Source organism: Schistocerca piceifrons, chromosome 2, assembly GCF_021461385.2.
Source record: "Schistocerca piceifrons isolate TAMUIC-IGC-003096 chromosome 2, iqSchPice1.1, whole genome shotgun sequence".
In the NCBI taxonomy this organism is placed as follows: Eukaryota; Metazoa; Arthropoda; class Insecta; order Orthoptera; family Acrididae; genus Schistocerca; species Schistocerca piceifrons.
The window spans coordinates 154,567,003-154,581,913 of record NC_060139.1 but is presented as its reverse complement, the minus strand read 5'-3'; the positions used below and the strand labels follow the sequence as shown (position 1 = coordinate 154,581,913).

General features: G+C 38.0%; 1 protein-coding gene across 1 annotated transcript in view; it reads left to right on the top strand.

Annotated features, from left to right (window-relative positions):
- Nucleotides 1-14,911, top strand: part of LOC124778026 (structural maintenance of chromosomes protein 4-like) — a 324,000-nt gene that overhangs the window by 215,149 nt on the left and 93,940 nt on the right. The window contains exons 11-13 of the mRNA XM_047253608.1: nt 5,317-5,519; nt 6,827-7,014; nt 13,007-13,248. Coding sequence (XP_047109564.1) covers nt 5,317-5,519; nt 6,827-7,014; nt 13,007-13,248 — 633 coding nt within the window. The remainder of the gene's footprint in view (nt 1-5,316; nt 5,520-6,826; nt 7,015-13,006; nt 13,249-14,911) is intronic.

Sequence of the window (14,911 nt, the reverse complement as noted above, 5' to 3'; positions counted from 1 at the left end):
TGTATAGTTCAACAACCTGACTTTCGCTGGTCTTCCACCCAAAATGCTGGCCAGCATGGGTATTGTTTAGTGTGGCCTATATATTTGTGTACAATACTTAATACGAAAATTTAATAGTCATGAGTGACTGGAATTCGTTAGTAGGAAAACGAAGAGAAGGAAACGTAGTAGGTGAATATGGATTGGGGCTAAGAAATGAAAGAGGAAGCCGCCTGGTAGAATTTTGCACAGAGCACAACTTAATCATAGCTAACACTTGGTTCAAGAAAAGAAGGTTGTATACATGGAAGAAGCGTGGAGATACTGACAGGTTTCAGATAGATTTTATAATGGTAAGACAGAGATTTAGGAACCAAGTCTTAAATTGTAAGACATTTCCAGCGGCAGATGTGGACTCTGACCACAATCTATTGGTTATGAACTGTAGATTAAAACTGAAGAAACTGCAAAAAGGTGGGAATTTAAGGAGATAGGACCTGGATAAACTGACTAAACCAGAGGTTGTACAGAGTTTCAAGGAGTGCATAAGGGAACAATTGACAGGAATGGGGGAAAGAAGTACAGTAGAAGAAGAATGGGTAGCTCTGAGGGATGAAGTAGTGAAGGCAGCAGAGGATCAAGTAGATAAAAAGATGAGGGCTAGTAGAAATCCTTGGGTAACAGAAGAAATATTGAATTTAATTGATGAAAGGAGAAAATATAAAAATGCAGTAAATGAAGCAGGCAAAAAGGAATACAAACGTCTCAAAATTTATATCGACAGGAAGTGCAAAATGGCTAAGCAGGGATGGCTAGAGGACAAATGTAAGGATGTAGAGGCTTATCTCACTAGGGTTAAGATAGATACTGCCTACAGGAAAATTAAAAAGACCTTTGAAGAAAAGAGAACCACTTGTATGAATATCAAGAGCTCAGATGCAAACCCAGTTCTAAGCAAAGAAGGGAAAGCAGAAAGGTGGAAGGAGTATATAGAGGGTCTATACAAGGGCGATGTACTTGAGGACAATATTATGGAAATGGAAGAGGGTGTAGATGAAGATGAAATGGGAGATACGATACTGCGTGAAGAGTTTGACAGAGCACTGACAGTCCTGAGTCCAAACAAGGCCCCGGGAGTAGACAACATTCATTAGAACTACTGAGGGCCTTGGGAGAGCCAGTCCTGACAAAACTCTACCATCTGATCAGCAAGATGTATGAGACAGGCGAAATACCCTCAGACTTCAAGAAGAATATAATAATTCCAATCCCAAAGAAAGCAGGTGCTGACAGATGTGAAAATTACCGAACTATCAGTTTAATAAGTCACGGATGCAAAATACTAACACGAATTCTGTACAGACGAATGGAAAAACTGATAGAAGCCGACTTCGGGGAAGATCAGTTTGGATTCTGTAGAAATATTGGAACAATTGAGGCAATACTGACGCTACGACTTATCTTAGAAGATAGATTAAGGAAAGGCAAACCTACGTTTATAGCATTTGTAAACTTAGACAAAAGCTTTTGACAATGTTGATTGGAATACTCTCTTTCAAATTCTGAAGGTGGCAGGGGTAAAATACAGGGAGCGAAGGGCTATTTACAATTTGTACAGAAACCAGATGGCAGTTATAAGAGTCGAGGGACATGAAAGGGAAGCAGAGGTTGGGAAGGGAGTGAGACAGGGTTGTAGCCTCTCCTCGGTGCTATTCAATCTGTATATTGAGCAAGCAGTGAAGGAAACAAAAGAAAAATTCGGAGTAGGTATTAAAATCCATGGAGAAGAAATAAAAACTTTGAGGTTCGCCGATGACATTGTAATTCTCTCAGAGACAGCAAAGGACTTAGAAGAGCAATTGAACGGAATGGATAGTGTCTTGAAAGCCAGATATAAGATGAACATCAACAAAAGCAAAACGAGGTTAATGGAATGTAATCGAATTAAGTCGGGTGATGCTGAGGGAATTAGATTAGGAAATGAGACACTTAAAGTAGTAAAGGAGTTTTGCTATTTGGGGAGCAAAGTAACTGATGATGGTTGAAGTAGAGAGGATATAAAATATAGAATGGCAATGCCGAGGAAAGCATTTCTGAAGAAGAGAAATTTGTTAACATCAAGTATAGATTTAAGTGTCAGGAAGTCGTTTTTGAAAGTATTTGTATGGATTGTAGCAATGTATGGAAGTGAAACATGGACGATAACTAGTTTGGACAAGAAGAGAATAGAAGCTTTCGAAATGTGGTGCTATAGAAGAATGCTGAAGATTAGATGGGTAGATCATATAACTAATGAGGAGGTATTGAATAGGATTGGGGTGAAGTGAAGTTTGTGGCACAACTTGACTAGAAGAAGGGATCGGTTGGTAGGACATGTTCTGAGGCATCAAGGGATCACCAATTTAATATTGGAGGGTAAAAATCGTAGAGGGAGACCAAGAGATGAATACACTAAACAGATACAGAAGGATGTAGGTTGCAGTAGGTACTGGGAGATGAAGAAGCTTGCACAGGATAGGGTAGCATGGAGAGCTGCATCAAACCAGTCTCAGGACTGAAGACCACAACAACAACAACTTAATACCATAGTCAATCTGAAACAGTACAGTCTCATCTTCTTCAAATGTTACATTTCAGTCTTCTATGTTGGTTTTCGTAAGATTAATTTTTTTTTCCATATCATTGTTTTTATAGGATTCCCAGAGCCCGACTTCATTCATCCAACATGTTTTAGAGATTGTTATTCTCTTCAGAACTTAGTTCCAAACTCATGAAACCAGATTCTGATATCCACTCTGAAAGAGGCATTTTGTCCAAAACCTCTGGACAAGGGTCAGCTACCACTTCTACATAGAATCCTTTTCTATAATGATACTGCAGTATGTCATCTTGAAATGTTGCATGTTCGTAACTGACATGTATTGACCCTTTCAGTGTCATCACCATAATGACTTGTCATTGTTAAAGGCAATATCTGGGCCGACAAAGAATACTCTTTGGTAGCCCAAAAATCCTCCTGTATATTTTCAGGAGATGGTTCCCCACAGCGCTTATGTATTTGAAAGATGCTCTATTACTGCCTTGAGCTGCTGGTAGAGTTATTTATTTATACAACCAGTTTCAGTCATCTGTCCATCATTAGATTCATAAAAGAATTCAGAGAATCATGTCAGGTGAAACATAAAATCGTTAATTACTTTGTCAATCCATAAAAAGTGTGCTAGGATATTTCTGTATAATGACAGTATTCTACTGAATAACATTGAAGATATCAAATTCATTCTACCCATCCAACAAAATGCATCTCCATACCTGCATCCCACCACTACCAGTTATCTCTTTTGACAATGGTCTTGTGACAGAACCAACTCTCTCTCTCTCTCTCTCTCTCTCTCTCTCTCCCTCTCTCCCTCCCTCCCTCCCTCCCTCCCTCCCTCCCTCCCCTCTCCCCCCCCCTTTTCCCTCCCTCCACCCCTCTCTCTACTCCACCCCTCTCTCTATCTCTCTCTTTCAGTCAAATATGTAATGAGAATATTTCTGTAAAAAAAAAAAAATTTTATTAATGAAAACATTCCATAATGAATGACATTAAATCACTAATAATAGAATCCCATGTCCACTTGTGCACTGGACTTTGACCAAAATATCCTGAATTTTGAAGTCACTTTTTGGTTTTTGTGTAGCTATGAAGTCTAACCATGTATTTCACAATGGTTTCCTGTGAAAATGAAGCTTGGAGGAGCTGGCTGGAGCACAGTGGATGTACCACTGACACACTTGTCACTCAACTGATGAACTGTCATCACTTTCAATCTCTAATGAAGTAACATCTCATTCTTCTTCACTTTCTGAGCCACTAAATTTAATGTCAAACCCAGGATCACTATAGCCATCCTTTTTTTGAAAGCAACGTTTAAACAACAACACACAAGAGAGGCCAAAAGCACACGTTTTGTTGTTGAGTATCTGAAGCTGCACAAAGTAAAGACAATGTTTGGTGGCAACCAAGTCAACCAAAACATGACAGCCAGGCTACGAATGTAGCACTATATGCTGTCTAGCAGCTGAACACCTAACTATCAGTGCTGAAACAGATATACGCAGGGTTTTATTTCTTCTAAGGTCTTTTCATAACTTTTAAGTTTCTGACAAAATAATAATAACAGCAAGATAACTCAGAGTTTTAAGTTAAGGGGTTAAGCTCCGTCCAGTCTTGGTATGTTGCTGACACAACAATATATCAGCTCTACTCTGCATTGTAACAAGTAGGGTACACACTGCCACCTGACACAGATCAGTTGCTCTTAGCTTCAAATACACAGGAAACTGTAACTCCTGTGACAGCTGTAGTCTCTACAGTGGTAGTAATGCATTTATCTTAGGACAGATGCGGTCATGTTGTGAAGTGCTTACGCCTAGTCAACTGTTTACTGGCTTCAATGAACGTTCCCTGTGTCTCAAACCATTATCAACACTTTTTTTCCCACTGTTAAGCTATTGAACCTGAAGTCTGTGCTTGACCTCACTGCTTCAAGACATCTGAGAATTTATCCTGACAAACAGTCTCCGAATTGTAGATGTCAGCAGTAGACTATAAAATGCTCATAACAAAAGAGACTGAGTCATTACAGATGTAATGCAGTCCCTTTTGTCATCTTTGAATCATATTCCTATTTGAAGCACAGCCTACTACACAGTTTTAGTTCACAACAAATTATAACAGTCATTTATAGTCATAATCAACTCTTTCTTTTCCCATTTATGCTTTACTTTTGGACACTAATATACAAAATTCTCTTCATCATTTCTGAACCATACAATTGTACATGACATATAGCTCCAAATAGTCAAGGACTTCTCTGAGCATTTCTTGCAGGTCTCTATTCCTTGAGATGTTCCAAACCCTGCCCCACCCCTTCCCTGCCGTCTCCCTCGTCTGTCCCTGTCTGAACCCACTTCCACTTACCTTGTATGTCTTATACCATTTCATCTACTTAGTGTCATAATTCTTACAGTAGTTTTCCTCTGGTATCTTCTTAGTTGCTTCAGTATTAACAAAGTGCGCGAGTGTTATGTGATACTAGTAAACGTAACTTTACGGTGCAAGTATGGGTGCAACTACTGTTTTAAATTGAACTGTATTTTTAAAACAGATTTCTGTCTCCTATTTCCTGACTCGGGTGCATTTCTGAAAAACTATAATATCAGGCTATGGTAAAGTCAGTGTTTTGTAATGGGTAGTCCCAACTGTTGTTCCAAATACTTTAGAAATATTATGTAAGATTACAGAGACCAGTCTGCTATTGATATTGCAGTCTAGTTATTATATGATTACAGGGAGATTTGGGTGGCCTGGATAAGAAATATCATGTTGCAGTTTCTGAAGCTTGTGGTAGATTAGACAATATTGTTGTGGATACTGTATATACAGCTCAGCTATGTATGGAGTTAATGAAGAGAGAGAGAATTGGTAGGGGAACATTTATACCTTTGGATAAGCATCAGCATCTGATATACAGATTTACTCAACCCTTCCAAACGTGAGTATATGTAAAATGATTTTCTTATGTTGTATTTTTTTGTGTTTATTTTCTCTTTTAACAGGTACTTTTTGTCATTGTTGTCTATCTATAACTGTGTTATCTGTATGCCCTTGCTGCCCTTACCCTCCACCTGTGCATTATTTTGATGCACATATTATCACCCCCCCCCCCCCCCCCCCCCCAAAGAGAGAGAGAGAGAGAGAGAGAGAGATCATAAGCCTCAAACAAAGCCTTTCAAGTGTGTGAAATTTCACAATAAAAAAAGAAATGCTACTTAACTGAAACCTATGTACACATTAATTGATTTAAGTTCATTTTTTTCCCTCTCTTCTTGAAATTACAGTAGTAACCTGCCCCAGCTTCTTACACTTAGCACTATGTATCTACAACCAGATAACTCTTGTGGCATACCAAGAATAAATTATATGCACATACCTTCCTCGTAAATCATTGTATCTGTTAGTAAAAACTGTATCAAAATACCTACAGTAGTTCCTGAGATTAGCCTTCACGTACAGACAGAACATTGCAGCAAGGGACTGTAATTTAGTAATTTTAGTAATATGATATATATGTCAGTCTCAGATCACCTAGAAGACAGTGTGTTTTCTTAAGCACGCATAGTCTGTGTATCCTTATTTTCGATTTACCACATATGGTGGGATTGGCATCATCATAAAACAAGCTATGTATTTTTACAATAGACTAAACTTGTACAAATATTCTTGAAAAATGGTACTGCTATTAGTTACACCACATTATTCTCTTAGTTTATAGAATGGATGTTCCAGAAACTAGCTGTAATCCTTAACTTTAAATTTGTTTCAGGATGGGGACAGTTGAAAATGTGAGTTTGTTAAAACAGAATAAATTTACTTTGCATGTGGGTTGCTCTTATTATATACTGCAACGTAAATGTTGAGGTTACATTACCTTTCAGCAAGCATTAAGTTATATAGAAATTGCCTTGTAGCCAACCACCATCAGTGTTGTTTTACAATGAAAGAAAGTTTTATTTGTACCTTCATACAGGCTGTTGTCTTTCCATTTTCACTTAACATTTATACTTTCCCGTTACGAAAAATGTGAAACCATCTTTTTATTTTTGTATGTTTATCTGTAATGGAAGTTTTTCTCATGAAATATGTTGTTTCTATGATTTATAGTGCCTTTTTTCCATTAGGTATATCAGAAATTTTATAACTTTTTTTGTCGTTGGGAGTTTTGCTTGTCATACCTACGTAGAATTTCTCCTGTTTGGTTTCTGAAGTTCATTGATAATATTTCTGTTTGTTTCTGTGCAGTCCAGAAGGAGTGCCACGATTATTTGACCTCATTCGTGTAGAGGATGAACGTATACTCCCAGCATTTTACTTTGCTTTGGGAGACACTTTGGTGGCACATGACTTGTTTCAAGCTAATAGAATTGCTTTCTATGGAGGCCTGCGCTACAGAGTTGTTACTTTGCAAGGAAATCTTGTTGAAAAGTCAGGTAATATAAATTACATCTAGAATAAATTATACAAATGAAAAATGTAACATGTTAAGCTCGTCCAGAAAGTAGAGATACATGCATAACAAAAATGGTCCCCTGTTATCATCCCCTCTTATCTCAGTGATGTGCCACAATTCACTAGGTCTCACTTTCACAAGTGGTGTGCTCAAAATGAGAATGTATATAGTCTCTATTTGATAGCTGAGGATTCACTATAAACAGCACTTCATTCTGTCACCAGTCAATTGATGGGCACACATTGTGTACAAAAATAGTGTGATCATTATAAATCAGTATATGAATTACTTAGTTTCCTGAGACGAGTAACACGTGAGACAAAGCAAGATTGAAATAATTCTCATCAAGTATATGAACTAAAGGTAAATCCTTAAACATAAAGCAAGCAAAGCTCTTGTGTTCTGGCCCAACCCTGGGATTGAGCAACTGCTGTGTCGTCCTGAGCCAGTGACGTCATTTGGATGCGGTATGGAGGAGTGTGCTCTCAGAACAATAGTCTTCCAGTTGTTGTTGACTTTCTAGACCATGAAGCTGCTACTTCTCACCTGAGCAGTTCCTCAATTGGCATCATGAGGCAGAGTGAACACCATCCCACTCCTCCCACCAAAGAAAAATCTTTGACATTGCTGGAAATTGAACCCACATCCTCCTAATAGCAGCCAGTCATGTTAACCATTTAGCTGTTGAAGCAGACAAAACCTAAATATCATTGCATTTAATCATTCACAACTTGCATCTTAAAGGATGTTAGTATAAGTGATACAATTATGAAATATTGCAAAATCATTAGATCACTACCGACCAGTAATTGTTCTGGCTGCAATTATATCACTAATAGTATATCTTAGCAAATGATCACATAACCCTGTGGTTTTATACCCAAATCTTAAGTTCCACTGTTTTAAAAACGTTTTGAGAAAATACCATATAATGGAATACTTAACCTTTTCTTTTCACAAGATAGTACCTTTTAAATGATGTCACACTTCCCCTTGCTGATAAGATTTTTCTGAGTTAAACGAGAACCCTGTACTCATCAGCAATTTCTGTGACCTATCCCAGTTCTTCTTGTTCATAGTAAAATGCAACCAGAGAAACAAAAGTGTTATTGTATAAAAGACGTCCCTTATAAGAATGGTGTCTTAGCTCCTTGTAGAAAAAATAGTACAGCAATAACACACTTGTAAATAAAAAGCAATCAAGTATGGGTGAGCATTAAATATTTTGTCACTCAAAGATGAAAACCTAATTACTTTCGTTCTTGTTGTACATAACATCAAAAATATTAAACGTCTTTTCAAAGTTTTATTTTTCCTTCATCTTTTTCTGCTTTGTTTGTGTGACTTGGCCTTGTTGTTGTTTTTCTCTTCAGCCTGTCCTGTGCAAGCTGCTTCTTCTGCATGACTTTGCGTTACACTGCATAATTTGTATTTCATAGATTCTATCAGAAGTAATCTTGTGGATGTAGAAACAAGTCAAAGATGTCACGTGCAGTTCCTCCCTCTTACTGTAGTTAATAAATAGACACATTGCTTCCGTATCCGTGTCCACATTTCCATATAGAGTAAAGTGGTTACTATTATTGTCGTGATTCATATTTTCATATAGAGTAAAGCGGTTAATATTGTCTAACTACCTGACTTTTACAGCTTCTACTGTTCTTTCACTATGCATATATACAGCCACTCTTCTTTACCAAAACTCAAATGGGTCTCTCTTTACTGACTATTATTCTATTAGAATGAGTTAGAATTGAACAAATGTCTGCTCTAAACTAATATGTGACTAGGTCTCACATATTCACTTCCTAATAAAAGGTATCAAGAATTTTTATTCACTACTGATCATTTTAGAGTGAAGGAGGCATCGACATTTGAGTACAATACAGGATGTAGTAATGCATATATATTAATAAAATAAACTAACGTCAATGAGCTACAGTATAATATTAGAAATAGCTATAATAAATTACACTACAGAAAAATTTCTAATAGCTAGTATCAATAAGCTATACTGTAATACAATATGGTATAAACCCTGTGCATAATAATTGGACAGAGCATACAGGACATAATTATACTAGACATAACCACAGCACACAATAATAAAATAAATTATAGGAAAATTTGATAAATGCTAGTATCCTCTTCAGGCCACTCAAATAATTCTGTAATGTAGTAAAATGGTTGCTCTGTTAGCCAGCGGTACCACTTAATTTTAAAAATTTTTGGAGCCAGCATAGATTGGTAATGTGTTGAAAATTTGGAATGGGCTCATGTTGTGTGAATTTTTAGTTCTTGCTAACCTGTGCTTTGATATATCTAAATTAGGCTTAGTTCTGCTGCTGTGTTCATGAATTTCCCCTTCTCACAGCCCCCCTCCCCCCACCTCTCCCGAGAGTATTGTCTTTTTAATGATTCAATTTAAAAACTAATAACAGTCTGTACCTTTAGAATTTGAAAATTTGGGGACAGCTTTTGTAATCAGCAGATGTGATAGTACTCACCTGGTAATAGGGCTCCAGTCAGGTCCATTGCAGATGAACTTGATGATTTAATAGTGTTTCCTATTTCACTAACCATGTTTAAAAAATAGTGTTTTAATTTCTCAGGATCGATCAGAGCTGCCCGTGTGCCTTTCGATGTGTCCCCTTGTTTTATTATTTGCCGTGCTGCCTTGTGTTTATTAGGAGCCCTTTCTACATAGTGTTCCACTACTAGGAGGGGTTTTTTTTCCAGAAGGAGCTTAGCTTCGTAGAATTTTTTGCTTTTTAGATGACCTGTTAATGAGTTCTCTTTGATTTCTCGCTATGTGAAAAAATGATTTCATTCGCCTTTTAGTTTCTAGCTGAGTGAAATTGTAAAATGGTGCTCATGTTCTGAACACTGCTACAAATATCCAGCCTCAAGATTTTCTTCACTGGTGAATTTTATTTTGCTTTAACTTTATGATGTAAGTCATTGGATAAAACCTAGCATCAGTATACTTGAAGATATATTATTGTGGCACTGTTCTGAACAAATTTGAGTACTCTATCTGATCAAAAGTATCTGGACACCTCTGTGTAATGCAGACCTGACCACTATATGTCACGAAAGGTGGATCCACAAGTATAAAAGAAGGTGGGGCGTATTGTGTTGTCATTAGAGAAGCTATAATAAGCGATTGGGTTTGTCAGAAGGGCTCAGTGACGTAGACTTGTCATTGGATGTCACCAGAGTAACAAATCCATAAAGGACATTTCAACCCTTCTAACTATTTAGTAAAGATAAAATAAGTGAAAGGATTCACACTAGCTTTTGGGCCCTAGCATACATTCACACACCCACAAATACAAATGTACACCCCCATGGCCATGACAAAACTTCTGCTAGAAAAAGACCTAGTGCTCGAAAGCCACTGTGAATGGTATTTTCAGTTATATGTTTCTGTGCTTGGCACAGCAATCCACTATAGTTGAGTGGTTCCCTTCATCTACTTTATGTGATGCTCCATCCTGGAATTTCCATTAAAGCTAGTCAGTTGATTACATGTTCCATAGATCATGTGAATGATCCTGTAATTGAAATCAAACGGAATGAGTCATTTTACAGGGCATGTATACATGATTAGTGTTAACATTCATGTACGTATTTTTTAGCCCTACTTGTGCTATTACATCTCGCTCTCTCTCTCTGTCTGTCTTTCTTTCTTTCTCCCCCCCCCCCTCTCTATCATTGCCCCCCCCCCCATTTTATTTTTTTGCTGGCTACCAGCTTTTAAATAAAAATCTTTCTTTCTTCCCCCCCCCCCCCCCCCCTCTCTCTCTCTCTCTCTCTCTCTCTCTCTCTCTCTCTCTCTCTCTCTCTCTATCTATCCATCTATCTAACTCTCTATCTCTCTCTCTCATTGTCCCCTCCCCTTTTATTTTTTACTGGCTACCAGTTTTTAAATAAATATTCATCCATGAAATAGGATTTCTGCCTATCTGACATGCATACTCTTTCTCGTTTCTTCCAGTTTCCTCTATCACATTTCCCAAGCACTTGACACTCTACACCTTCTTCAATTGTTCACCTTCAATCTTTATTCCACTAGTTAGTCATTAACAATGAATACTATTTGCAGTTTACCAATAAACACTATAATGTTCACAAATATTGAATCTTCAGTCGTACTTTGCGACGAGTTGCTGGTGGTATAACATTATGCATTTCTCGGCAACAATAATTGGCAATAGGCTCTTCCTTCAGTAACAAGCAGTTCGTGTTAGCTTTTGCCATGTGGTACTCTTTTTCCAATGATCCATTTTACCAATTCATCTCGATTAAACCTTGTACTATGTGACCCGTACAAATGCTCGCTCATCAATTTAAATTGCCTTGTTGCACTTTGGATATCACATCGACAATGCACTTAATTGTGCATTCCACCATAGCCACTTTGCATCCATTCTCAACCACTGTAAGCTTGCAAGTCCTCTTACTCTCTGACCGTGCATGCTCATTTCTCAATGATGTTGGCATTTGCAAATTAAAATGTATCAGTTATGTCATTTGCACAACTTGGTGTGACTGCTGATACTGAATAATAAATTTTTTAATCATTCTGCTTGGTATGTGGCAGCTAGTTAGTGTCACCCATTGTCCAACCCTATACTCTGACAATTTGCCTGCAGCTTATGACAGCAGAATCTGGTGATGGCAGCTGGCTAGTTGTTCCTGGTGCGTAGACCGGTGTGGACCTTCCTTCAGGTAGCCACTGGTGCTGACTGAGAAAATGCACCTAAATTTGGTGGTATTTACATTAGCCACATCCACTGTAGTTTCTGCAACAAAAGCAGTAGCAGTCTTGCCCTCTAGCCAAGGTATCAGGCCCAGCCATTGAGCAACCATGACATCATTCTCCAGTTATTCCATATCAGCAACTTCACAGTCCTGGCGGTACTGTAAAGGTGTCAAAATTTCTCCTTGTCAGAAGTCCTGTCCAGTGACTTATGCATTGTCAGTTTGCTGAATATTGGTTCTAGCATACCGAATGTGTGTTCTTGTAACATGGCACCTAGTTACTGAGGTGGCCTGCAATGCCCTCTGTAGGACATCAGTTTTCTGAGTTATCCACAAGAGCCATCTGCTTCACCACACCGAAAAATGCTGCGAAAACACAGTCAAATACCTTGGAAAGATCACACTCACACAAAAAAAAAACTTGTGATATTTTATTATTTAAATTTGTAAGCTGCCAAGTGAACTGTTGGTGATGTGATTTTGAAGTTGAACTATGAAGTAACAACCACAGCTAAACCAAGACCAGGCAGACCTCATGTACTGATAGACAGAGACCATCAAGCAATGTGGAAGGTAGTTGTGAAGGATGTGTAACAGTATGGAAGTGTTTTCTGTGGTTAACGCTTGGTCCCTGATTGCACTTAAGAAAGTGTTGAATGTGGAAGGATAGGAACACGTTTAACAGTATTGTGTGCTGCATACAGTAGAGAAAGAGTACAGAAGGATGATTGTCTGTATCAACATGACAATGAACCCTGTCGTAAAGCAGCATCAGTGAGGCAATGATTCGTAGACAATAACATCCTGAAATGGTCAGACCTGCCTGGAGTCCTGATCTGAAACCAGTTGAACACCTTTGCGTAAGTTAGAATGTCTACTTCACTGCAAACCCCAGTGTCCAACATCAGTACCTTCTCTGGTTTCATCTCTTGATGAAGAATGAACTTCCATTCCTTCACAGACATTCAACCACCTCATTGAAAGTGTCTTTAGCAGAGTTCAAGTCATCATAAAGGTGAAGGATGGTCACACCCCACATTAATGTCAACTAGTAGGTGTCCAGATACTTTCGATCAGATAGTGTGTATCCAGTTTCATTTGTTGACAGTGAAGAGACAAGCATTGTTCTCAGCACTAAAGACAGTGCTAGAGTTTTATAACGTCTTCATTTACTGATTTCTTTTCCTTTTTTTCACAATTTCAAGGCACAATGACAGGTGGAAAAAGGACAAATAGACCTGTTGGTATGGGAGAAACTGCAACTGCTACCACACACGCTGTAACTTGGAATGAAATTTCAAGAATAGAAGAAGAATATGTTCATGTGGGAAACCAATTCTCTAATATTTGTTCATCTTTGGAAGACTTGGAGAATACCATTACCTCCAAAGAAAGGTGGTTACAGTCGGCAAAGTTAGACATCTGCAAGCTAAATGAAGACATACAAGTGAGTACACCATGTGAATAAATAAGAAAAAGATGTGTAACACAAATATTTTCCATCATCAGTGAATATAGAAAACTTTTTTCTTGATTAAAGTAAATAAACATTTCGCTTCTTGTTGAAAGGAAGAGCTGTAAATGACAGACATACTTTTCAAACTGAAAGTTGCTGTATCTTTTAAATAAAGGTACATTGATGTCATATGGTACCATTTGCAGGGAAATCTTAAGCAGTAGTTCCATGGCTCATAGCTATGCCACCTTGTGAAGCAGAATACAGTTTCTTAAGTTGACTGTATGGTATAGATGGTTGTGATATGTGCACAGAGTGGAGAGTTGTATTTATCTTCATATTGATGAATAATTGTTTCTCAAAAAGAAACCTTCCAGATGAAATAGGCATTATTCTCCCTGTCTTGTTGGTTCACTGGAATCAATACTTCACAACTGTCTCCATTTCCATTAAGCTTATTTCATAATTTACCAAACCAAGCAAATTGCTTGTGGAAGCAGATGAAAGCAAAGAAATGAAAATACATGATCAAATGCCAAGTCCTTTAGATTTATTTAGACCGATTCCAGTAGCACCCCTGATTAACACCAATTTCAAATAGTCAACCATTAAAGAGTTTATAAACTTGGTCAACCATTAAAGAGTCTATAAACTTGGTTGATCGAACAAAATACTGTAAATGATCTGGTTGCCATTTTTGTTGCTGTGCTGAGCTTTGAATTTGTGTACACAGTAAGTTTTACTTAGTAATCATGAACTTAATTGTTCTGATACCATCCCCATCGCTTGACTGACATCTCCTTGTAGCAACATAAAGAAAGAGAGAGAGAGAGAGAGAGAGAGAGAGAGAGAGAGAGAGAGAGAGCAAATATTCCAGTGTCCAGAACTATGGCACAGTTATTCAGTGTGCAATAAACACAGATTGAATGGCCCCAGAGGTACCTCAGACATTTATACATCTAAGAAAAAGCATCACAGATAATTTAGTGGGGCTTACATATCTATAAAAGAAAATTGAGAAGTCACACAGTCCAGGAAACACTGGCCATCAATCAGTTTATTTCATTTAATGTAAATGGATAGATAAAAAACAGTTACTCACCAAGCAGTGAAGGGGAAAACACACACACACACACACACACACACACACACACACACACACACACACACACACACACACACACACAATATGGACATTCATTGACTTTGAATTCGATGCACCCACTTCACCCCTGTAATTGCTGTATTTCACTGTACAACCAGTTAAAGATGGGGCAGATCTTAGGACCCTGGGGTTTGCAAAATACCTGGCAAGTGTGGCCAGTCTTACGTCAGACAAACAGTGCACACTGGAGAACACCACCACTCCAAAAAAAAAATCTGCTTTAGCTGAACTTGCTCATGGCAGACGCTAATAGTTTCTAGGACAATATACATTAAGAAGTCATTGAAATAAAAGTCATTGACAGCACTCTTAATAGCTGCCTAGTGCTGCATGGGCTACAGAAATTGCAAGGTTGAAACTGGCACATCAAACTCAGAGCCAACATATGCCCATTGTGCATACAAGGATGTACCAGCATTCCACCAGCAATCATTCCATGCTATGATAGCCAAGGAGTACTTGGTCAGAAACTCATGGCATTTTGACCAT